This window comes from Rhyacophila brunnea, unplaced genomic scaffold (genome assembly GCF_057557595.1).
Source record: "Rhyacophila brunnea isolate RB1 unplaced genomic scaffold, BYU_Rbru_1.0 scaffold_1, whole genome shotgun sequence".
In the NCBI taxonomy this organism is placed as follows: Eukaryota; Metazoa; Arthropoda; class Insecta; order Trichoptera; family Rhyacophilidae; genus Rhyacophila; species Rhyacophila brunnea.
Genome location: NW_028232751.1, coordinates 62,633,553 through 62,657,762, shown reverse-complemented (window position 1 = coordinate 62,657,762; position 24,210 = coordinate 62,633,553). Strand labels below are relative to the sequence as shown.

At 34.4% G+C, this 24,210-nt stretch overlaps 1 protein-coding gene across 3 annotated transcripts in view; it reads right to left on the bottom strand.

The window, feature by feature from the left end:
* Positions 1-23,368, bottom strand: part of SCAP (SREBP cleavage activating protein) — a 42,774-nt gene extending 19,406 nt beyond the window's left edge. For 2 of the 3 annotated variants that reach the window (XM_085947918.1, XM_085947935.1), the window contains exons 1-10: positions 23,149-23,368; positions 20,816-21,046; positions 16,385-16,527; positions 16,069-16,197; positions 14,114-14,222; positions 9,726-9,912; positions 6,069-6,214; positions 4,008-5,339; positions 2,921-3,132; positions 1,725-1,902 (exon numbers count right to left, since the gene is read on the bottom strand). In XM_085947918.1, coding sequence (XP_085804044.1) covers positions 1,725-1,902; positions 2,921-3,132; positions 4,008-5,339; positions 6,069-6,214; positions 9,726-9,912; positions 14,114-14,222; positions 16,069-16,197; positions 16,385-16,527; positions 20,816-20,946 — 2,567 coding nt within the window. In that variant the 5' untranslated portion in view covers positions 20,947-21,046; positions 23,149-23,368. Of the gene's footprint in view, positions 1-1,724; positions 1,903-2,920; positions 3,133-4,007; positions 5,340-6,068; positions 6,215-9,725; positions 9,913-14,113; positions 14,223-16,068; positions 16,198-16,384; positions 16,528-20,815; positions 21,047-22,972 lie in introns of all 3 variants that reach the window. The other variant, XM_085947926.1, reaches the window with a different exon arrangement.
* Between the last annotated feature and the right edge of the window lie 842 nt (positions 23,369-24,210).

Genomic DNA, 24,210 nt, shown 5'->3' with positions numbered 1-24,210 from the left:
AAACGTTGTAAAAACTAGTTTTCATCAATCTATTAAACAAAATATAATTTAATAATATTTCAAAGAACACTATAATTGCTGGTTGCGCCGAATTGTGGTGGCCGTAATCCTTACTTCCCACCTCTCTAAAATCTCAGTATTATTGTTACAAGATCAAGTGACCGGCAGTCACGAGTCATTGTAGACTGTGATGCAAATAACGTTTAGTTAGCTTAAGTAATAGGCAGCAAGCGAATGTGGGCAAGTTGTTAAACTTTACTGTCGTTTCCTACGTACAGCGTGATTCAAAAGATAATTCAAAACCGCCATGGCGTGTGGGTCAGCTCAAGAATACCACTGGTGAGTGTTGCCGCACAGCATACAGACTGATTCATAAGTAGTTCGTGGACCTCGGCCGGGTCAGCTTGATATAATGTGACCGTCGTTCAAGTAATACTTCTGAATACCTTGCCAAGCCGTGATACCGGCTCTCATCATTGGTATCACCAATCATCGTCATTCATCAACTTCACATATTTTCCATAAACAGTGTACCGTCAAGTGCCGCGCACCGGGCAACCCAAACAAACAATAGAACAAGAATACCGGGCGAGTGACAGTGCAACCAGACCACGGAGCCAACATCAACATCATAACAGGTCAGTGTCTGGCATCCTGTTAAATCACCCCCTCCCGCCCCTAGATCCGAAATCCACATCAACTTCAAAATTATAGTCTACTGCAAAAACCGCCAATTGCTTTTTTTTAAAAAACATTTTACCATATTGAGTCACCCTGCTGCTAGTATTCCAGAAAATGGTTGTATGCGCTATAATAGGTCATCAATGGAAATAGGCCAAAACGAACCGTTTATGACGGTCTCATCTTACGCCGGAACCGTTTATTACCATGCAGTTGCCTGCGAATTTGTATATTCGGATGCAGTTGTGTTCAATTATGCTCCATTCGAATAACAGTGTTCGGACATGCTCGTATATTTGAAACAAGTATTCCTTATATAAAAACAGAAGAATATTTTTCTCTATGTTCACTTTTTGATGTCTATGGGCGCTTAACTGTTAAATAAAAATGATAAATTTTCGTATTTTGCCGCTAGATATCCCTACAGGTAGGTATAATGGCAATGAAAGATGTTAAACTCGCTATTACATACTTCCTTATATTCCTTGTTGGAAGAATATTTCTCAACTTCTTGTTTGAAAAAGATATTACAATCGCCATCCATTGTGCAATCTAACACTAGCAATGAGTAGTATTAATTCTGTGTGTATTTTAACAGAATGGAGGCGTTGATAATTTGTGAGGCAACATCCATGCTGAGCGTTTCCCAATTTTGCTACAATTGCAAATGACTGTTTTTCCAACCAATAATGTTGAATCCTATCCAAATCATAATATATACAATGTTGGCAGGTCGCAGTCATGTTGAATTTGGATGTGTGAGGCTGTTTTACTCCCGTTTCGTACACAGAACATATTATTACACAATCATTTTCTCTTGAGCAATTGCGGTAGAGAGTGGGTCTTTATAGAAGCTTTCTCATTAAACGTCGGTCAATATTGGTCACGCGATAGTATTCGTTGTGTATGCAATGGGGGGAATCCCCCTTCATCAGTAAACAACAGTCGTGTAAGTTTTTATAGCGGAGGTAAAGGGTGGAAACATTTGCAAGATTCCACATAATATTACGATATGTATAAATTTGTAATGTAAAAATGCTCACCTGTATAAAACTACCATCATGTATGCAATTACTATGACACTTATAAAACAGAGTATTGCTAGTAGAAGTATTTCCATCGGTGAGGTGGGATAATACGGCAATTCCGTGGACTGCGGGCTTCCCCAGTTTGAATGCAGAGGAACTCTTGGTATATGTATTGTGTCTTCAATTTCAAAATCTGAAATATAATAATGGCAGTTGCAATGATATTGTGGTTGGAGAAATAGCAAGATTCTAAAAATGTGTTGGAAATCTTAAACCGGGTACTCATTAGCGAGCCGTAACTGTGACTGTAACCAATTCTAGATATGGATGCGACGTCATTGATTTCCATGTAACCGATGGCGAACCGCTGTATCCGCAGTGTTTGTTCTGAGCTGAATCATGTCAGACGAATAATTGATAGCTAGTGCAACGTATATTTTTATAGACTTTTTACTCGATAAAGACAAACGTCGTCAAAGACATTGGGAGTCATGACATGCATGAAAGAAGAAACAGTTCTTCTTTACTTACTGTTTTGAAATATCAACACATCAGTGGTCATTACAAGAATTTCATACGAATGAATCCTACAGATTTTGAGTATGTAATTAATTTGACTGGACCTAAGATTGCGGAGAAAAAACACAAGATTTCGAGAAGCAGTATCAGTGTAAGATAGATTAGCTGTAACCTTAAGATATTTGGCTGCCAGCTTCCATAGCATAAAAGTAGGCATTTCTACTCATCTCAGTCAGCAGCCATGTTCACGTAAAAAGATGCACAACACTATAGAAGTATTTACACTGCTCGCAGCGAGGGTATCACATTCAACGTCAATGAGTGACTGCGAGCCTCCCTTTGATTTGCGGCAAAAACTGATAAAAGACCGATCGCTGCTCACAGCAGACTCGCGAATTAATTATTTGGCGTCCATACTGGTTACTGTATCTGCAACGGTAATAGTTACGCCTCGCTAATGAGTACCCAGCTTTAATTAACGACAATATTGTGCATAGGATAGGTATAGTCAAGAATTGTCAATGTTCAAGATACTACAACCCTTGGTTGCATACATATTGTGATCTTTTATCTAATTATGAAAAAACAAAATTTCACGCTCTAACATTCCCATTGATCAGTTTCAATTAGATAATCTCAAAGTTTTTAGTCGAAATTGAGTTGAGATTTAATAGAATTGAAAAGGCAACGACCTGCTAGGTCAAGTGGATCCAGCGCCGCAGCAAGTGCATGCCATCGGGATGTAGTAGGCATGCTATCTTTCTCCGCAGGATTCCGTACAGCGATGGCCATTTCTGGTGTCACCCGATGCTTCACTAGTAGTGGCGGCAAAATAGCTATGTACTGACCAGATACCGATACATTATACTGCGATAATACAGCTGACCAATGGAATTCTGAGAGCCTGTAAACAACAACGCATAATTATTATAAACACACTCATAAAATAATGCTAAAAATGTAATTTTGTAAATTAATAAAAGTGCATATTGTTGTAGTTCAGACAAAAGTCTGTCAGTTTTTAGATAATATTTAAGTGGATGAAAAAATAATATTTTGGCATGTGACAGGTTCAGTATTTCTCACCACATTGTATGTGGATGCAAGTGTTCAATATGTGTTTGATCCAACGCAAGGACTCAGTGGTTTGGGCAGATGGTCAACAACCACTTCCCCTAAAAAAGTATGTTATGTATATGACATCCAACCTGTAGCATTCCATACGTCATGTATAAGAGTGAAAATGGCAATTTACTTTTAGTGATCGTTATTAGTTTACTATACTAGCGTAGTATAATCAATTAGGATTGGGAGACATTGCTGGCCAAGTCAGGTGTTCCAGACAATGTCCATAACAATGAACCGGGAAAGAGAGTTAACATTGAGCAATCCAATAGCACTGAAGAAGAATAAAAAATTGTTGGGTAGATGGAGCTACTAATGACTGTCTTGTCTTATACGCAAGGCGCTGAACTGGAAACCAGCAACTTTGGATAGGGGCAGGTGGAGAGCTATTGGAGTAAGCCAGGACTTCATACCAGTAATTCATAAACGACAAAACAAAATTATTCTAGGCATTATAAACACTATCAATTGTCTACCTGTTAATACTGTTTAATGTTAATATATAATTGTAATAGATGATTTAGCTTCAAAAGGTAAGATAAATTTTATCTCCTCTCATAAAATATCAACTGGCAGTACATAGTAAAGTTGTACAATAAAAGGATGAAAAATTAGTTTTGTTTTTAATTTGAATGAGTATCTATTAAAAATTACCTGAGCCAAGGCTGTGGATATGCCAAATTTTTGATGAACTGCTGGGTTTTGTTCAAAATCTCCGAATTAAACTCAATATTTTCCAGATCACTACGGTCCAGTATACTTTCATTCTTGATGATAGACATGTTGAATGATTGGCCAGACAGACCAGAGCTATCGGTCTGATACTCATCCGACATAAAAATGACACCTTTAAGACTTTTTGATTTCTTTTTCGAATTATTACTGGATATTTTCAAGTCAATATCTACATTTTTAGCAACGCTATTGAGCTCCTGTTTATCAGATTTCATTTCATCCGTTTGCGGAAGATTTTCGAAAAAATTTTCAAACAATCCTGAGCTGTAAATGATCATGGATATCCACACAATCATCCAGATCATGAATGCCCTTTGAAAGAATCTGGTTCGAGCCCATATATTCACTAGTCTGATGCGCTTAGGTACCTTTTTGTCGTTGGTGCCAGAATTGACTAATTTTGGGTTATGATAATTGTCTGCAACAACATTAGTATGCGGCTGATGGGTCATGCCATTCAATTTTGGGTGAGATTTGGATCTTAACATCTTGGGCATGGGTTGCTGAGAAGCCACTGGAGCGTATTCTTGCAAACCCACTTTATAAACAACAGTGAAATCGTGACTTTTAAATTTTCCCGGACCAGTATTAAACAAGCCTCTGAATTGAAAGCCATCGGATGTTTCCCTAGATTTTTCTTTTCTTCTGATGTCAATACCCAATACAGTAGTGAAAAATATCATTTGTAAGAAATAGTCAGAGAGTAGACTAACTATCATAAATATACTGAACTGTTGAATAATAGGAACAAATGTGAACAAGCTTATCGTTAATATGGTGATCTCAGTAAGTAAATTTTTGGTTATGGACCATCCTTCTTTGCTCAGTCCTTGAGCTAAACGAATCTTAACATCTAGTTTAGAATCTATAGACATAACACTCTTTGTTAAAACAAAGACATTTTCTAAACCGACAAGTATAACAAGATAAGGGAATATTTCTTTCCCTTGAAAACTTAACGTCAGTCCAAAAAAAAAACAAAATCCTATCGACATAACTAAGCTTGCGGCGACAGAAATAACAGCCGATATGGACAAACCAATCTTCGATTGGATGAACTCGATTTTACGGACGGAAAAATAAATATAAAGAAATAATCCAAAGAATGCTATGCAGAGAGGAACAAATTCGTGATAATTGAATTCTCCCGGATAATAAATTAGCGTTATTTCATTTTTTGGTTGACTTTTATCCCACTTCTGATGCGTTGGGTACACTGATGATAGTTTTTCTTTCAGCGTTTCAACAAACCTGTAACAAAATCATCGATTATTTGTTTTTCATATGCAAATCAAATTATGCAAATAATTAATAATTGAGGTGCTCAGGATTGTACAAAAGTGGCCCAGTGAGTAAATTGATTTTAAATTTGAATATGCGATTGTAAATTCTACATAACCGTTTTCAACATTCTGTAAATGAAGTATTTCTTAACATTTCTATTAACTATCTAAATTTTTAACAATGTGTTATAGATATTTGTGAGTTTATTAATGTTTTTTGTGTCCATGGGATATAATAAATAATAAAATGCTTATAACTTTTTATACAAAGCAGTGTGTGTTGGAAATGTTTCATGCATAAATAGGTACCTATGTGGCAGTGGCGAAGGGTGGAGGTAGGCTGTTAAGATCTAATAGTACACACTTAACTTTGTCAGTCATACGTATTTGTTTTCATTAAAACAAGACTACAATTATTTACAGTTTGGCTTAGGCAAGGTTTAATTGATTTTTAAAAACTAACCAATACCATCTGTAAATTGCAGTCTTAGTTCAATAAAAACAAATACTTATGGCTAACAAAGTTTAATGTGCACTTTTATGGTGGATCTTAACAGCCTACCTCCACCCTTCGCTACTGCTATGTGGTTATGTGAAAACTGCTCCTAATTCGTATTTTAATTATATCACTTGTACTTGTTTACTATGTAATCAGCACCTCAATTATTGTATTTAATAATGGTAAAGCAAAAACTACCTTTCATCGAGTTTACTGAAAAACAGCGTAATGGCATATTGTAAAGCACGGGGTCTGGCCCTCAATGGATATCTTTTGATTCCCGTATCTTTTAAATGCATGCCAAAAACCATTTCAGCCATTGAAACTTTGCCCTTTTGCAAATTCTGGAAAAAAATCATATTGTAAATATTGGATGAATCAAAGTATTTTTTTATGAGGCTTCTGAGACGTCAGTAATTATTGATTTAGTCCCAGGTGCAGAAACACAGAACTTAGATAAATTTAAGTAAACATTTTAGAACGTCGAGATCAGTAATATAAATGTGTGCGAAATTGAAAATAGCGATATGTCTAAAATCACCTTTTCAGAAGAGCCTAAAGAAGGTTGATTTTTGGACTACTTTATATGGTAACCCCAATGTTTCTGTGTGGAATTTAGTAATTCCGAGGCATTGATTCAACTCATTCTTTTTCTTATTTATACATAATATGTATATATATTATATAACACGTATTTTTTAGCTTAAGCCTCATTGACATTGAGCTACTTTACAAGCTGCTTGTTGGCGAATTTAAAAGCGGGCGAGTCAGCTAGTGCGATTGTGATGATGACACACAAAACTTTCCACTCGTTCTGAAGCCAACAAGCTAGTGAGTTGAAACCGTCATTTTTGGTACTATTTTGACAGGACGTATTGAATAGTTTTTTTTTTTTACCGGGAGGTCGCTACTATCGCTCTACTGCACAGACGCAGTAGGGCCCACACGCCAGCGTGTAGCGTGTAAAGTTGACCGGCTTTCAACTTTTTTCGGTAGATTGTTTATAATCTGCTTCTTAGGTTGTTAGATGATGACACTTGGCGAGTTTACAGGCAGATTGTAAATTCGCCAACAAGCAGCTTGTAAAGTAGCTCAATGTCATTGAGGTTTTAGATAAAACTAACGAAAGGGTAAACTGTTAAGCCGAGCTATGATCTGTGCTCACTTTTCAAATCTATGATCAGTATAGTCTGGCAGATCATCATGAAGAATCACGCTTGAACAAAGGTACCAAATTGTCCAAATCAATCATTAATTTGCGCAATCTGTCGATGACTTCGTGATTTTTATACCACACATAATCGTCTATCTGAGCAAGCCATCTGTCGAACTGTCTATAGATTTCATGCCACATATTCTCTAAATGGTTTAAAATTAATTTTTTGTGTTATTTTTTACAATTATAAGTTCTATTAGAATTAGAAAAACAACTCTATTGTTCATTTGCCATATTCAACTTATTTTAAAGAATTTAAAACTTTTTGCCCTATCCCTTTCACAGATATAATTATGTATACAGTATAACCTTTATTTTACATTTTTTAAGGGACTGAAAAAAAAACCTAATTGGAGGGAAAGTGTAAAAGGGGAGGGTATTGAAAAAAAGAACATTTAAATTTTATGTTTCTAAAAAAATAACATTTTATTAAAAAACAACATTCAATTTAAATTTTTATTGAAAAAATCATGTATATTAGTTTGTTGCATTTTTGTTTTTTTGTTATGTAATTCTCTTTCAAGACTATATAAACATTTAAAAGTGTCATCTTGAATATCAGCAAAGCTTGTAAAGTAGGTTTTTAAACCCTCGGTGAACCTCCAAAACCGGCCAATCACAGTGTCGCTCGCCGACCCACCACCGTGCGCCGTTCTAAAGACACGGAGTTTTTCCTTCAAACACCTTATGCCGTTCGAATGTCACGACCCAATCATTGTGAAGCGCGCGTAACTCGCATATTTTGAATATTTCCGATGTAAATCGCGGGAAAGAAAAACGTAAATGCGGGTATTAAATGTACTGAAATATATCGGGACTGAAAAAATTACACGCAATTCCCGGGAAAACGTGAATTCCGGGCACGTAAAAACGAGGTTATACTGTATATCGTCAGTGTTTTGTAAAAAGGGCGAATCAACCATTTTGGCGAAATCGAGTTTTTAATGAAAATACAATATGTACCCCACTAGCTTTGTTGTGTAAAAACGGCGAATTTTTATCTCCACAGGAAAGTACTTAAAAATGATAATCGACTAAAATTAAATTAATTAAAATTACGAAATAAAAAGCAAATGTGACATATTAGGCCTTTTAAAATATTATATAATAATACCTATTATAATGACATGAAAACATGAAGACATGACTATTATAAGACTATGAAAAGGCGTTTGATTCCATCAAAAAATTCTCAATTATAGACGCCCTTAGCAACCAAGGAATTTCCAGACGCTACATAAACATATTGAACAGTATATACAGTGATGCCAAGCAAAGACGGAAGCATGCACGATGAAATTGCTCGAAGAACAAAGCTGGGATGGAGTGCTTTCGGACGTCTGAATAGTGTCTTCAAGAGTGACCTACCATTATGTCTTAAGCGTAGGGTGTTCAACCAATGTGTGCTACCCGTGCTCACATACGGCTGCGAGACGTGGACCCTCAACACGAGAGATGTCCAAAGGCTAAGAGTCACACAGCGAGGCATGGAGAGGTGCATGTTGGGCATCACGCGAAAGGACCGCAAGAGAAACGAATGGGTTAGGAAGCAGACAAGAGTACGCGATGTAATAGACGTTGCCAAACAGCTGAAATGGAGATGGGCGGGGCACATTGCTCGCCGAAAGTACGGCCGCTGGACAAATGCCGTCATCCAATGGTACCCAAGGGGTACGAAACGGCCACAGGGTCGCCCTAAAAGCCGCTGGATTGACAAACTGGTAAAATTCGGCGGAAATACGTGGCAGCGAACGACACAGGACCGAGAGAGTTGGAGAAAGCTTGGGGAGGCCTTCATCCAGCAGTGGATTGACCCCGGCTGATGATGATGATAATGACAGTATTCTTTCTAAGCTTTATTATAAATTTGTTAAATATTTCTAATCATCTACAGGTAAAAAACAAATAAATGTCAAAAGTTAAAAATCCTCCTCCTGTAAAGTAGCATTTTGGTTAATTCGCCCTTTTTACAAAACACCGACGATATATAAGCCAAGCTGCAAAGCATAGGACTCAAAAGCACTGCTATGTTAAAATTTTACCTATTTTCTTTTCAAAATTACCATTTAATAAGTTACCCTACTATCTTCTATCCTCTATATGAGGATATGAGTGTATGCAAAACTTTTAAATGACACTGTTTACATATTTTCGAGATGTAAAAATCGAGGTGGTATTAACGGTTGAAAAATGTCTGTCACTTTCACGCACCTTTGTCTGGCTATCCACCCGAATTGACATATTCTTTGATAAGGAAATGTATGATAGCAAATTCTAGTCCAGTGGGTCTATTCCATACACAAGGCGGCTATCAACGGTAGTTTATCATATTTATGTATTGAGACACTTAATTGTTAGAATAAGTTAACCATCTAAACCGTCAAAAAGTGCTATGTTTTAACAGCCTCTCTCTTGGCCGTGTTAACTTTTAGAGCGAGTTGGACAGTTTTGACAGTTAACTTACTGTAACAATTAAGCGCCTCAATACATAAATATGATAAAGTGATAATATTTATCACTTTAGCCGTCGATAGCCGCCTTGTGTATAGAATAGACCCACTGATGTCCGAATAATACGAGAGATATCCCAAGACAATAGTGAAATAAGAATCTATGCGATATTAAAATACTTTAGTTACCTGCTGATTGAATACTGTCGCTAGTATATTCTTATCGAGGGAAAATCTGTCCTTGTTTTGCTGCCATAGATTTGCAGGCGACAGCAAAAGGCAGGTATATTCGGGCAAGATGGGAGACGCCAGATGATTAGCGACATTTCTCTTCACGTTCTCAACATGAAAACAAATCTTCCCGAGGGAAGTATCTCTGGAAACAAAGTAATATAAGTGATGCTCTCACGTATGATTTTTCATGTCTTAATGTAAACAGAGGGTGAATCAATTACAAATACCAGTTCTTTAAAATGCGCCAATAATTTTCATATTAAACAATTTGTCGTAGTAGAGCTATGAGAAATGGTTCTATAAGGGAGGAGCTTTGTCGAATAACAAGTGACTGTCTTCTGTATATTGTGTCATAACACATCAGTTCCTTTGGTCGAATCAACATATTATCTGGAGTCGGCATAACAGTTAGGTAGATACATATTTATTTTCCTTAAATATTAATCATTATACTTTAATACATTGGTAATCAAACTGTGCGCTGCAAACAATTACCAGAGACACCGCAAGCTGTTTGAAAAAATTAATAATTCCAGACAATCTTCATAAAACCCACTGATGCACGATCAAAATGATGAATGTGAACCTCCAATGTTTCCTCTCATGATATATTATTTTTGAGTAGCACCAATCACACCTGATGATTGGTTTAAAAAATATTTTCAGGAAACAGAGAAGTTCATAAAATTTGAGATAAATGGGGAACAGTGATGTCGCATGTGGCTATGAGATTATGCATTGATTGGGGGGCGGTGAATGTAGATGGAATGTAAACAATACAATCTTTGAGAGTAGTTTCCATATTCCAATGAGATTCAATATTTTTTTCGAAAATCAAAGATAATGTAGTAGAGTAGGTATTGATTTTATATAAAACTAGTGAGTACCCGGCATGAGTTGCAATGCCACTCAAAGCAAGAAAGTTTTTCTGTTTTAATTCTGTTTATTGAACGCACACAAATAAATCTGAAGGTTTTTCAACGCGTAAGCAGGCCACATACAGCTGTCCACATGTGAGAATATGGATTTTCCGAATTTGGTATAGGAACGCACACGAATAGAAGAAGATATAATAGAAGAAGAAGATGGTTGTACTAATTCAGAAACCTTCGCGGACGTACGCACGACAACTCACCAACGTTTCGTTGCAATCGGATGAATGGTATAGGAACGCATACAAATAGAAGAAGATGGTTGTACTAATTCAGAAATCTTCGCGCGTGTGCACACAACAACTGACGAAAGTGTCATTGCAATCGGATGAATGGTATTAGAACCATACAAATAAAAGAAGATAGAATTAAGAAGAAGAAGATGGTTTTTCTAATTCAGAAAACTTCACGGGTGTGCGCACAACATCTCACCCAAGTTTCATCGCAATCGGATGAATGGTATAGGAGGGCATACAGGACAGACAAACAAACATTCATTTTTATATATATAGATTGGAGACTTATGCACTTATGGGACAGCAGTGGTTAGCTGCGTATAGATTAATTATTATATGATTTGAAAAGAGACGTGGCTCACTAATAATCAGTGGGATGAGTGAGCCTGTTATTGTTTAAATGCAAATTTGCAATTGCAAATGAATGAGACAAAAAACGTTTGAAAACTGCTGATTTTGTTCAAATTGTTAAAAAAAAAAAAGTTCGTTACATTGCATGTGCTGAGATTGGATTTTGGGATTATGAATTTGTAGAGAGAAATTTATAGATATCAACATATTACATACAACATTAATCAGTCAAATTTGATGACGCAATTTAAATATCATGGTTTATGATAATATAATTAATGAGAGAGAGAAAGATAGATGACAATTATTTGATGAATGAATTTCTAAATGAAATTTAGATAAATGTGATTTATAACACAAATATGGCAGTCGCTGCAAATAATGAAATTAATAACTAGTTTTAAAACGCAGCCAAATTTGATACTTTCTCCATTGTTCTACAAACCATAATATTCCATAAAAATATATAGAAGTGATACTTCTTTTGGCACGTTTGGCAAAATAGATCAGTGTATTTTGGCGTGTGACTTCGATGTAACGCCTTTGGCGTGTGACTGAAGTTGCGCGCGCTGATGAACACAATTTATTATTATGATTATTCATTCAGATTTGAGGCTATATTTATGTAAGTATTATTTATGAGTAAAATTATATATCAATAAATAAATAAATTTTGTGAATGTTGACTTGGTAAATAATTCAAACAATGGTATGTTGTAAATTTACAATATTTAGACACTTCATACACAAAAATACATATTTTTACAGTTTAGGATAATATTTGTCGCATATCCGAAGTCAATTTATTTATTAGCGGTTTATAATAATTGAAGACAATAATCACATATCAAATATCACGTTGCAGTTAAACCATTAAATATGCTATATTATTTTACTTTTAATTTGTAATAAATTATTATAGTTAACGAAAATCGTTGTACAGTCATCCGTTTAAGCAAAGATGGTCGAAATAGCGGTTTGCTAAATTTTTCAAACACAGGTTTTGAGATTTTATTCTTCCAAAGTAGGTACGGTACATTCTGGAATAATATTATTTATTCGCATACATAATATTATTGCTGACGGTACCTATATCGATAAAATACCCTTGAGACTGAAATGAATATAATCATAATAACACGCCAATAATATTTGATTTTTTATGAATTCATCATGGGCACTTCTGAATCGATTATAACTGCTGTATGTCAAGGATGAGTTTTTTGTTTTGTTATGCCGAAGAAGTATAACTTCTAACGCGCGTACATAAGTAGACACACCGATTTATTTTTATTTTATCAGACTCCTGGCGGGCAGTTTATATAGGAAGGAAATGTATAAGGTTTCTAATAAAATTAACAACTTCACTATATACATAAATACGAGAATGCGTCTCGATTGCGTATCGAACGACCAACAAAACAAAAAAAAAGAATGCAATATATACTCAATTATCCGCTCCAGGCAGAAAAATAAATACAAGTTAATTAATCTATTTACAAAATGACAATAATTCATAAAGTAACATTAGATACCATCATCGTCATTCCTCACGATATTACTATGGCAGTATCTGAGAGGCTGCAGATTTTTAACGACACATGATGAATGTAGGGTGAAGTTTTTACTACAGTCGCTGTAATACCGATAATTTGTGGCTTAATATTTCATAAACAGATGTCACGGTGTTTAATTTTTTAGATTATGCAAATCAATCGACAGTGGCTAGTAATTGAGTTTAAAGTCGAACGAGATAACTCATGAAATTTGTATGTGTGGCCTGTCCAACCATGGCCTCATAGAGCGAGATAATTCGCTGAAGGCATAGAACCGGTTAAACAAAAACACTCATTTTTTTAGGATACAGTAAAATCTTATTTCAATGTTAAAAAAATTAAAGAAAAGAACAAACACTTGACATTTAAAATGAAAATGATACTTGGTAATTATAAGTTTTATTTATTATTGTATTATTCAACAATTAACGTATTTAATAAAAATCTTTTTTTTGACAACAATGGGATTTAATCATAAGATGGACCAACAATATGGTATAATGCAGCGGTGGCAAACCAATGGCATGCGAAAGAATTGTAGAATCATGTAAACCTCAAACTGACATGTAGGATTTCCAAGTTGACGTATTACCTGCTAAAAGCTGTTGAATTTGATTTTGGATAGAATATATAACTTTAAAAGGAAGAGCTAAAAAAAGCTCTCGACTTTCATTTTAGATGGAAAATGGTCTTGTCTTCGATTTCGGATCGAATTGTTTAAATTCAGCTGAAGAAAAATCCTTTGGCACACCACCGGGTCCACAAATATTTTTCAAGTTTTCTATATTACTGTCAAAGCAAGTGCATATATACGTATGTTGCGTCTGTAGTGATACAAATCGGATGAGAAAAACAGTTTTTTTTAACCAGCAATCGCGCTAGAAAATAAAATTGAGTATATGATCGAACAGCCAGATTCACAGATTCACATCAAGTATGCTTTAAAAAGTCAGTAATGATTTCTTGTCACATTTGTTCCCACAGCAAAGAAAATAACCAGCTTTACTCGGAGCTTTATCGATGGTGGATGACAGAAAACGATTTGAAACCCTGGTCATATTATGATTTCAAGTTTACTCTATACTTCATCCTGAGTCAAACAGAATATCTGTGGCTAGTTAATTTCAGTTTTTGACTAGAGTAATAAATTCATGTGTCCATCTCGTAACTAGCAGACAACTTCTCAATATGACAACCTCGCCTTTGCATAAGTATTAAAAAAACAATGTCAAGTACAGCAAAGTTATTAGAGAATAGAAATATCTTACGTTTCAGAATGGTGATGATTTCTGATTGTTTCAAGTAATCTGAAGACTTCCTGAAGTGGCGCCCTGAATGCGTCGCTTAATCGAAGTTCATCCCGCCATGGCCAAACACCTTAAAATAGAAAATAAACGTTTTACAGTGTATTCAATCTAAAGTGGAGGTCGCGGCAACCCTTGAAAAATCACTACAAACTACGCTTGCCGGATTGAATTTGCACTCACTACAACTGTAGTATACAGGAAAATGGTAGCTCATCTACGTCAGCCTAAGACACCAGCCGAAATATGAAATACATAATTTAAATTTACACATTTACCAGAGGTTTAGTTAGGACCCTATGCATAGACATATTTATATGCAGTCGAACTCGGTTATTACCATCACAGAAATAGAGAGACCTCAGATGTAATGAGGAAACATTCGTTGACATTTTAGTTTATGATTTTCTTCATACAATTATTCACTTTTATAACGAGCTACTTATCGGGTATACCGAGCAAAACTGTTAATGTGTCGATTGTTTAAAAACAACATTTTCGACCCTACGCAATAAAATTCGACCAGGTGTTAACTAGACCGATGCCGCTGGGATCGAATTACGTTTATGACACTAGTTAAGTGTCTAAGTACTTAATTGGTGTTTTCACCGACAACATTGAAAAAGTATCCACGCATATGGTTGAAATTGCATGTAAAAAATTCAAGCTTTGTGTGAGTCAGTAGGTACCTACCAGCGTTCATTACAATAAACAACTCTTTTTGCAGTTTATGAATGTCATGCTTGTTTCGGGGATTTTTACGATGGTTTTCGGATTTTTTATGTTCTATGCTTAAATAGAATGTGGCGTGAAAAATGTTATATAACGAGCAAATTCAGTCGGTCCCCGTCTTCCTCATAATAACCATTCGACTGTAAATAAATGGCCTTATACGCTATGCATTATTTTTAATAGGAACGCATGTTATGTTCATTTTTTAACATAACTAAATTTGATACCGCTGGCAACCCCGATTATTATCTATGGTCACGTCGATAGAGCGTACGCGATTAGACAGATGTCGCTATTGGAATTTCCGGCTGCAACGGAGGTCGCGAGGTGTGAGAGAAGCAACTGGGCTTTTCTGATTCTGCCTGCCGTCTAGTACAGTCGTGCTCCGTTTGGATTTACCCAACATTAATCATGGACATCACTTAACGGAGCACGATGCAGCCGCCGTGTCAAAGGACTCTGATCGTTCCAATATGGGTATTTTAAAACTATTATTTGATTCACCATTCTTCCAATGTTTCTTTTCAAACTTAGCTGCTTGTATTTAAAGTTAGTATTTCATATTTCAGTATCGAGCTGCTTAATAACTTTTTAATGTATTTCTAAATTCTTGCTTTTGCGATAATATAGTTTCTGTCAAGTATAAATCGCTCTTTTATTTATTGTTCCCAATTCTATATTCCACACTGTTAATTATTTATTATCTTTCACGGTCTTAAGATCGTGTGGCGACCATAAATTTAATATGTACATCTTAAACCATGGATTGCGCGAGGCGTCTGCCGTGTAATCTCCTTTTTTTTTAACTAAATTAACAGTTGTCAGTTATGAGATTCCTGAAGTAATTTGGAGTTTGGCTTGGAAAAGATCAGGTAACCTTCACGGCCCTTGTTTCTTTTGTCTCATGTCTCATGCTCATACTTTATCTCTACTTATTTTATAAAAGAAATCCTTTTATTTTGTAATTGTGACGTCAAAGATCACAATTACAAAATATTAATATATCACACATCAAAGTAAAATTCCATTGAATTCCATGTATTATAACCATGATTAACTATGCATAGGGGTCTTAATTATATATCAGTGATTTGTTTTATCACGGAACTAGATATTATACTGTAAGTATTTGTTATATTATGAACTATAGTTATAGTATGCATATAACTGTTTAATAAATATCTTACCTGTCTTTAAAATAATCTGCTGAATATATAACAAAGGCTCTTCTTTAGCCCAAAGGTGCGGCAAATTAGATGTTTCATTCATAAGTTGTGATAGTTTTAGCACCTCATTTTGTAGCGGATCTTTGAAGCCTGCAATAAAAGAAATATAGTGTGAAATCAATAATAAATTATTAGTAGTTGTTGGATGATTTAGGCAAAGTTAGGTGGTTGCCACAACCAACTAATTAATTAAAGATGATAAGTTATCAAAGTCCATTTCAAATAGTTTGACAAATTAATATAATTAACAGTACCATTGGTAGTATAATATTCTTACCTGATGTACAATTGGATAATTCATGTGAAATTTTAGAAGCGTTGGTAACATTATTGTGCGCAAAATTGGACTCATGATGGTTGTAGGGCAAAGATATTTTCGTTGGAATACTCCCCGGTAAAGGTATGTTGAAGAGAGGATAACTGAAATGAGAATGACAAGAATATTAAAATATAATATTTATTATTAAATTTTAAATACGTGTAACGGTAATGCAGCATGTATTTAATTAGTATCCCTATTACAATAATTACCATTAAATCTCTTGGATAACACACTAATTTCGTATTCAAACACCAATTTGTTGATTTTTTATCATTTACACTTCGATTTTTGCACATTTTGGGAGACTTTAATATAAATCGAGCATATTCTTAAAAAAAATTGACATAATCAGAGATTATATCATTTTAAAAATCGTGTTTCCCATACATTTTGGTGGTTTTCCCTAGATATAGTCACATTATCATGTTGTTTATAACGTTCAATATAATTCATCTTTTCCCAACCTTTCATGAGTTTATTTAAATGTAATATGGCCACATTGGCATTCAAAGATTATTATAGGGCGGAAAAGTTTAAATCTTTATATATAACTGCATTGATCAATCATATTCTTCACCCTAAAATGGATACTTCATTGGGTGCATCATTTGACAGATTACAACGATTTCCTTTGTTTTCAGGAGTAATATTTTTACTTTGAAATATCGAATCATTTGAGCTGTCAGAATAATTCATAGATAATGTAAAAATTTTGCTAGGTAGGAAAATGAAAGTCATGTGGCATTGCTTTTATATTGTAAGTAGGGAATCCAATCCCGGGCTATTTTCGATACCTATGAATCCCGGGATTGATAAACATAATCCCGGGATTTCGGGATTGATTTTTTTATCAATTTTTATGGAAAATATAACAGAAAAAATACTTTTAATACAAAATAACTACATTAGAAATAAACTGAGTTTGAATGAAGTTTGATGTGTAGGTTGCCGATTCATTTTATTTTTTCACATAGATTATTAAAAATGAGAAAGATTGGTAAAAAAACAATGCTTCGCAATTTTAACAAAGTAATTCCACCATGATATCATACGTTTTACGGCAGTTTCATATTTGGCTGACTAATTAGATTTATGAAGCGGAAAGGCCATAAGTACGCCATGATTATTTGCCTTACTATTTTAAATCTCGCTGATCTATTCATTATGTCTTTTATCAGAAATAGCAATCTCATATTAAATTCACATTATTATTTATATTATAATATTATTTACTCCATTAAACTTGTGTATTTCCAAGATTTAACGTATACAATATTAACAATAAATGTCTTAAATAGTATAAATTATACTAGATTTATTTTTGACCGATTTTATCAATGTTATTTGTAAATATAAAAATTTTATATTAACAATGGAAAGAAATCCCAATCCCGGGATTGTCAAATTGTAATCCCGAAATCCCGGGATCAGAATTTTGGCTCGGAATTGGATTCCCTAATTGTAAGTAATGCTTCAAATACAATATTATCATCACGTTACATTCTGTAACGTGCTGTCACACTAAGCTGCCACTACGGGGAAAAAATGTGTCAAGTCGTTTTTCTTGGTATATAAACTGATGCTCCCATCCCGTAGTACATTTTGAACCTTTAAATTAAACGCAGATTCTCGGTTAAAAAATCTGTCGAAATAACGAGAACAACAATGAGGTCACCCCACGTGTATCACTGTACATCATGAACCGCACTAGTCTGTGGACGTTTTATTCTATTTTCTGCAGGCCTACACATTTTTGACTCATGTCAAAATCACGTCTTCATTGTTTTTAGTGGTTTTCTCTGTGGATTTTCTATTAAATTATTATATATGTCTGGTGTTTACGTCTATTGTCTACGGTCTGCTGGTTAGTTATGTTCAAAATATTATCTATGAATGCAATATCGCAAGTAATTTTAACATGCGCACACAATAAAATTAATTGAAATTGGCATGAATAATGAATAATACTTCAAAACACAGTACAATACAAGTCGGTTATGGGGAAACCAGGCGGGAACCGCGCTAATTGTCTTAGCCGATTTTGGCAAAATTCATGAATTCAAGAATGAAAACCTAACCTAACCTAAACTAACCCAACCTAACAAATAATCCAGTATATCGGCAATTTTCAAAATGTGTTTGCCGCTGGCTTCCCCATAACCGAATTGTACCCAAAATACAAATACATTAGAGTTGGCACAATTTATAGAGATGGTGATCATTCAAAATATTCTACGGAATGACGAAACCATAGACTAAATTTGTCGCCTTGACAGTATGTGACGTAATCATAATGTAATCGCCGCTTAACTATACCTACTCAATGTTTATATCTATTAATAATAAGTAAATTGCAATTACGTTTCTTCGTAATTTATATTGTATATAACGATATTATGATACACATGTTATTTCCTATTTATTAGATTATTTTATTACCTCTAAGTAAAATACATGCTCATAGGCAAATAAAATAGTCAATCATGACTATTTTATGCCATAATTACTACGAGTAAGTACCTAAGTAAATTTATGGTAAATGTGTAAATTTAAATAGTCAATGCCTGATGTTTTAGCCCACACAAGAATGGATGAACTATTCACTTTTAGGGGGTTATGTTATTAATGGCCACTGGCATGTATTTCAATATCTAAAATTCAATTGATTATCACTCCAATAGCATAATCAAAAGGCCAAATGCGCAGTCATACTTATTTGGTCTTAGGCAACACTTATCCTTATGCTGCCGAAATTGACAGTGCAGACAAAAAAGTGACTTCTTTATAATAAGAATGCTGCTAGGCTAATAGGGTTTCCATGGAAATAAGCCGAACCGAATGATTTATGACGGTCTCACCTTACGCCGAAACCGTTTATTGCCGTAATAAAACTTGTCGAGTGTTCACCCACTTAGCTTCGGATTTGTATATACGGGCGCCGCCGTGTTCCATTATGCTCAATTCAAATAATGGTGTTTGTACATGCGCGCCTATTTGAAACAAGTATTCCTTATATTAAAACAGAAAAATATTTTTTCTCTATGGTCAGTTTTTGATGTCTATGGGCACTTAACTGTCAAATAAATGAAAATTTCTCACATTTTGCCGCTAGATATCCCTAGTGGTCCATATATTTTTTCATATTATTTCTTTTATTTTTCGATTAATACTACATTATGGCCGGATAATCCGAATGCCGAATAAACGTTATTGAATAAATAATCATTACAATATAAACAAATGAAAGTAAATGGTTATCGTGATAGTATACCTACCTACCATATAATTATTATGCATAAATCGATTCCAGCATAATCATGTGAATTGAGTTCAAAATATTATATTACTTGTATTTATTTGATTTCATGAATCTGCGTCTGATGTGTATTTACTAACGAGACTCTTAAATTTGAAAGCGTCGCCTCTTTTACGAAATTTGCAGCATTGTAGATTAGCTTTATCTACGAAAGCAAAGTTTACTACCTATAAATAAAGCATTCATGATTGAATAAAATGAAGCACCAATTATAGAATCAATTGTAAAATAGATAGTACCATTAGACAATAATCAAAATAATACACTGAATCATAATGAAATACGGAAGAAAACAAGTACCTATGACAATTATCAACAAACGCGGGCTGTCAGTTGCGATCTGTCAAAAATGGACTCTGCCGAATTTAGCAATCGGTTCGCTAAACTTATGGTAGAGGGGCATTAGGTGTTCGGGTTCGGCGAGATGCTTATGTACTAAATTTGGATGAACGCAATTACACGGGCGTATTATATATCTGGCGTAAAATCGCATTCGAAAATTTTGGATGAACACCCTATAACTTAACAGCCACATATCTGCATTTTACCATAATCTTAATAATATGTTCCTTATGAAATAATCCGAGAGAATAAACTAAATTGCTGTTAACCATATACCATCACAAATCATCATGTGTTCGAATTTTGAACTAAGCTCAACACAGTATAAAAAGTATTAAATGATTTGTATAATGGTAGCATGTGGCGCCCTCACTCTGCAGATATTTATACTGGTGGATGTATATCTGGGAGATTTGTATTTTAAAATTATTGTGAAAATAAAAATGCAGTATTGGTACCATAATAATAATATTGATTGTCCGCAGGAATTTGCCATGGTCATCACCAGCCCGGGCTGTCGTCGTTTAGTACCATTGTATGACTGCATTTATCCAAAAATACACATAGCGACTTCTATCAAATCAAAAAACATCAACTGTCGCTTCGTCTATTTTGTGGTCTATCTGCGTTATGACACAACAAGCACCTTTCCAAGCTCGATTAACCATAATATCGCTTAGTTAATTTATAAAATACGATATAATCATTTAAATAACATAGCTTCTTACCAGCATAATAAAAAGCAGGAAATAGCAACACTGATTGTGATTATCGGATGGGACGAACAAAACAGGCCATGTGTATAGTAGCATTGCGCCACTCTGTCTGGCAAGCTAGGTCCTCCCATTTTACTTGACATTTACATTGCGGCCCAATGTTTCCATGGAGCCTCTAAGGCCCTCTTTGAATAAATAACAGTCAATTCTTAAATGTTTCAAAAGACCTCTTCGGGAAATTTCCTAAAAACAAAAAATATAATTATAGTTTTATCACAATGCCTATACTATAGCCGTATTATATTCTCATTACAATGGTACGATGAAATACTAGGAACAGTAAAAAAATTCATTAGTCGATATATCGGCTCAACCCATCTAAACTCCCACGGGCCCATTTACCGTCCTTATTTAATGTTGGCTGTATTATCACGGCCATTGCACCTATTGCACTTGTAAACCAATGTTTCCTCTAATTTTTCTATTGTGTGTGCAGATCATCAATGCATCTGAGCATTGGCGTAACTAGGGTTGGTGTCACCCGACACCCGGTACCGTAAATTTACACCCCCCCTCCCCATATGGGTGTGTACATACAATTTTTCATTAAAACTTATATTTTTAAGATATTTATTAATTTCGGTGAGTTTATATAAAAATAACACTAACAATGATAATTTTTGAAGAAAATAAAAAAAATAGGAATTGAAAAAAAATATCGACACTTCTTTTTGGCACAAACACTTTTACTGTTTAAAAAATATTGTAAGAACTGTGATGTTTTCACAATAAGGACTACTATGAGACTGTTCTGACAATGTTTCTTGCAAGTTGAAACATGTCAAAGACTAAGAAATGCAGAGAACCCGGCACATAGGTGGTCATTGATAAACACTAAAATACGTATCTTATTTTCGTATATTTTGGCAAGCGATAGAACGGGACGGATATAGTGATCCTGATCAACGTAAAATTTCACTTGCGTGTTTGCGTTAGTCGCACTTGATCTTTGCCTTCTGAGAAATGAGTCGAAGATTGTGCATGTGATGGTTTCGTGCATTCGAGCAAAACTAAAATCTGGCAAAAGAATTATGACACACCTTACAGGAAACATTGGTTGGAGGAAGCATGAATCAAAAAGTTCAGAAGCTTCTGAATTTTCACGCGACAGTTGGGATTTATTCGATATCTAGGCCTGCGCAGTAGAACTATAGTGGCGAACCTGCCGGAAAAAAAAATGAACTACAATGCGCACTCATTTTGGGGTTAACCGATTTTCCCTGGCTGCCAAATGGTATCATACAATGACAACATCGCATCTCACTTACTCTTGACGAATGCGATTGGCGAGACAGTCACCACGTTTACGTGTAAACAGTTATTATCGAGATAGTTTAAAATACACACTATTGGTGCAAGTAAATCCATGCACATGTACAGGAGCTATAAGACTTTAAAATCAAATTTATACCGTTATAAGGACAATTATTGTCATAGACCGTCTTTATTATTCAGTCAGTACGATGTTAATTATTAAAACAATTTCATGACATCAATTTATGGGGTAAATGGTTCTTTTTGAAACAATGTGAAATAAGATATTTTATTTCAGTTTGAACAGAATTTAGCGTAACAAATTTTTATTACGAAAATCAGAAGGTAGTAGTAAATATTAAGTAGTTATATATTATAGAAAGTGCAAAAAGTATACATATAGATATAATGTTTATGAATAATGTGCCCATTTTTTCAAAAAGAAAGACATATTTCTAGTGTTACTAACTTCTTAATCATATTATTTTGTTTTATTTATATGATTCGTGTAATGATAGTGTTTAGAAACCCTGAGATATTGTATGTTTCATTCAAGTTACTATAAAATCCTTTCACACAAGTTTCAATAAACATATTACAAATTGCGTCATGTTTTTCTATATTTGCTAACATTAAAATCATTATTTATTTAGGTCCCATGATAGGTCCATAAAATTAAAGATATTACACTAAGCATACATTTATTGTAATTCTGATATTGAATCGTGTTTAAAATAGGTAGTGCACAATAAAAACACATGCAGCACTTATTCACGTTGATATAGAAAAATTGTGATAATGTGCAGTCCGAGGTCTACTAAAGTTCATCAATATGTTTGACATTTGGTTATCTACCTGTTCAGCCGATAGGACCAATTAGTATATTCAATACTTAGTTATGTGGAATGATAAACAGCAGGTTGTAAAACAGTTATTTAAATCCTGGCGAAGACACGCAATACACAACCAAGTAGCAATAGTACTAATTGATTGTATCTGCAGTCAATAAAAATCGAATGAAAGAAATTAACCTCCAAAGTTGACAGAACAGTTGCAGTCGCAGTTGACTGTATTTAAGCACTGGGATATTATTTAAACAATCTTAATCATTCATGTGAAATTGTAAAATAGTTAACAACGTGGATTTGAATCAAAACCCAATAAATATGTGTATTTAATATTATTTGAAACAGTTAATATTTATAACAACACGAAATCACTGGTGTATGTAGCGGTACTCATTTATTATCTATGGACATAGACGTCATGGACTAATTCTATGGAGTAGTCATGGAGTAAGGAGTAGCTACGTCTGATAGACAAGGAATAAGGATAGTAAAAAAAGAAATAGGTAGGTAGGTACCACATACTAAAATTAAATAGTTATTCGAATTTGACTTTGAAGTCTTGAGATGGAGTATGCTTTTCCCATTACGTGTGAGGAGTATTTTACTAATTTATCCCATTTCTTGTCGTTGGTCATTTCATTTCCTGGAAATGGAAATACCCAACCCGCGTCCAAACGCGGATATTTTGAATATCGGAAAAATACACAAAAAGTACTAAAATTTCGATATTTCCGTACTATAAATTGGTACAAAGTACTATAATTTCGCAATATAAGAAAATTTGGAGAACCTGAAAAAAAAATTGTTCGAAAAACGAATAAAAATCCTTGACTGGTTTAAAATGAAATTTATTGGATTCGTCGGTAAGCGTTTTTGGTTGGAAGATGTACTTACCTAAATAAAAAGGGGTCATGGAATTTCTCAAATTCTCCGTTACTTTTTTTTGTGAGAAGCAAAAATCCTATACATTTTCAACATGTGACAAGTGAGACAACGCATACTATATTTTTTCCCCAAATACTATAATTTTAGAGGCTTTGAAAAGATGGCAGCACTGCTCTTTTGTTTCCCATTATGATTAGATTTTGGCTTCCATTTCGTATTTGTTTACAATGTTTACGTATAGCGTTTGTTATTTCGACATTTCGTTCGTAAATCTATTATATATCAAGAAAAGTTTTAAAAAACCAATAGTGCCAAACGCGAGAAATTTTCCCGAACGGGAACGGGTAAGCGATTTTTTAA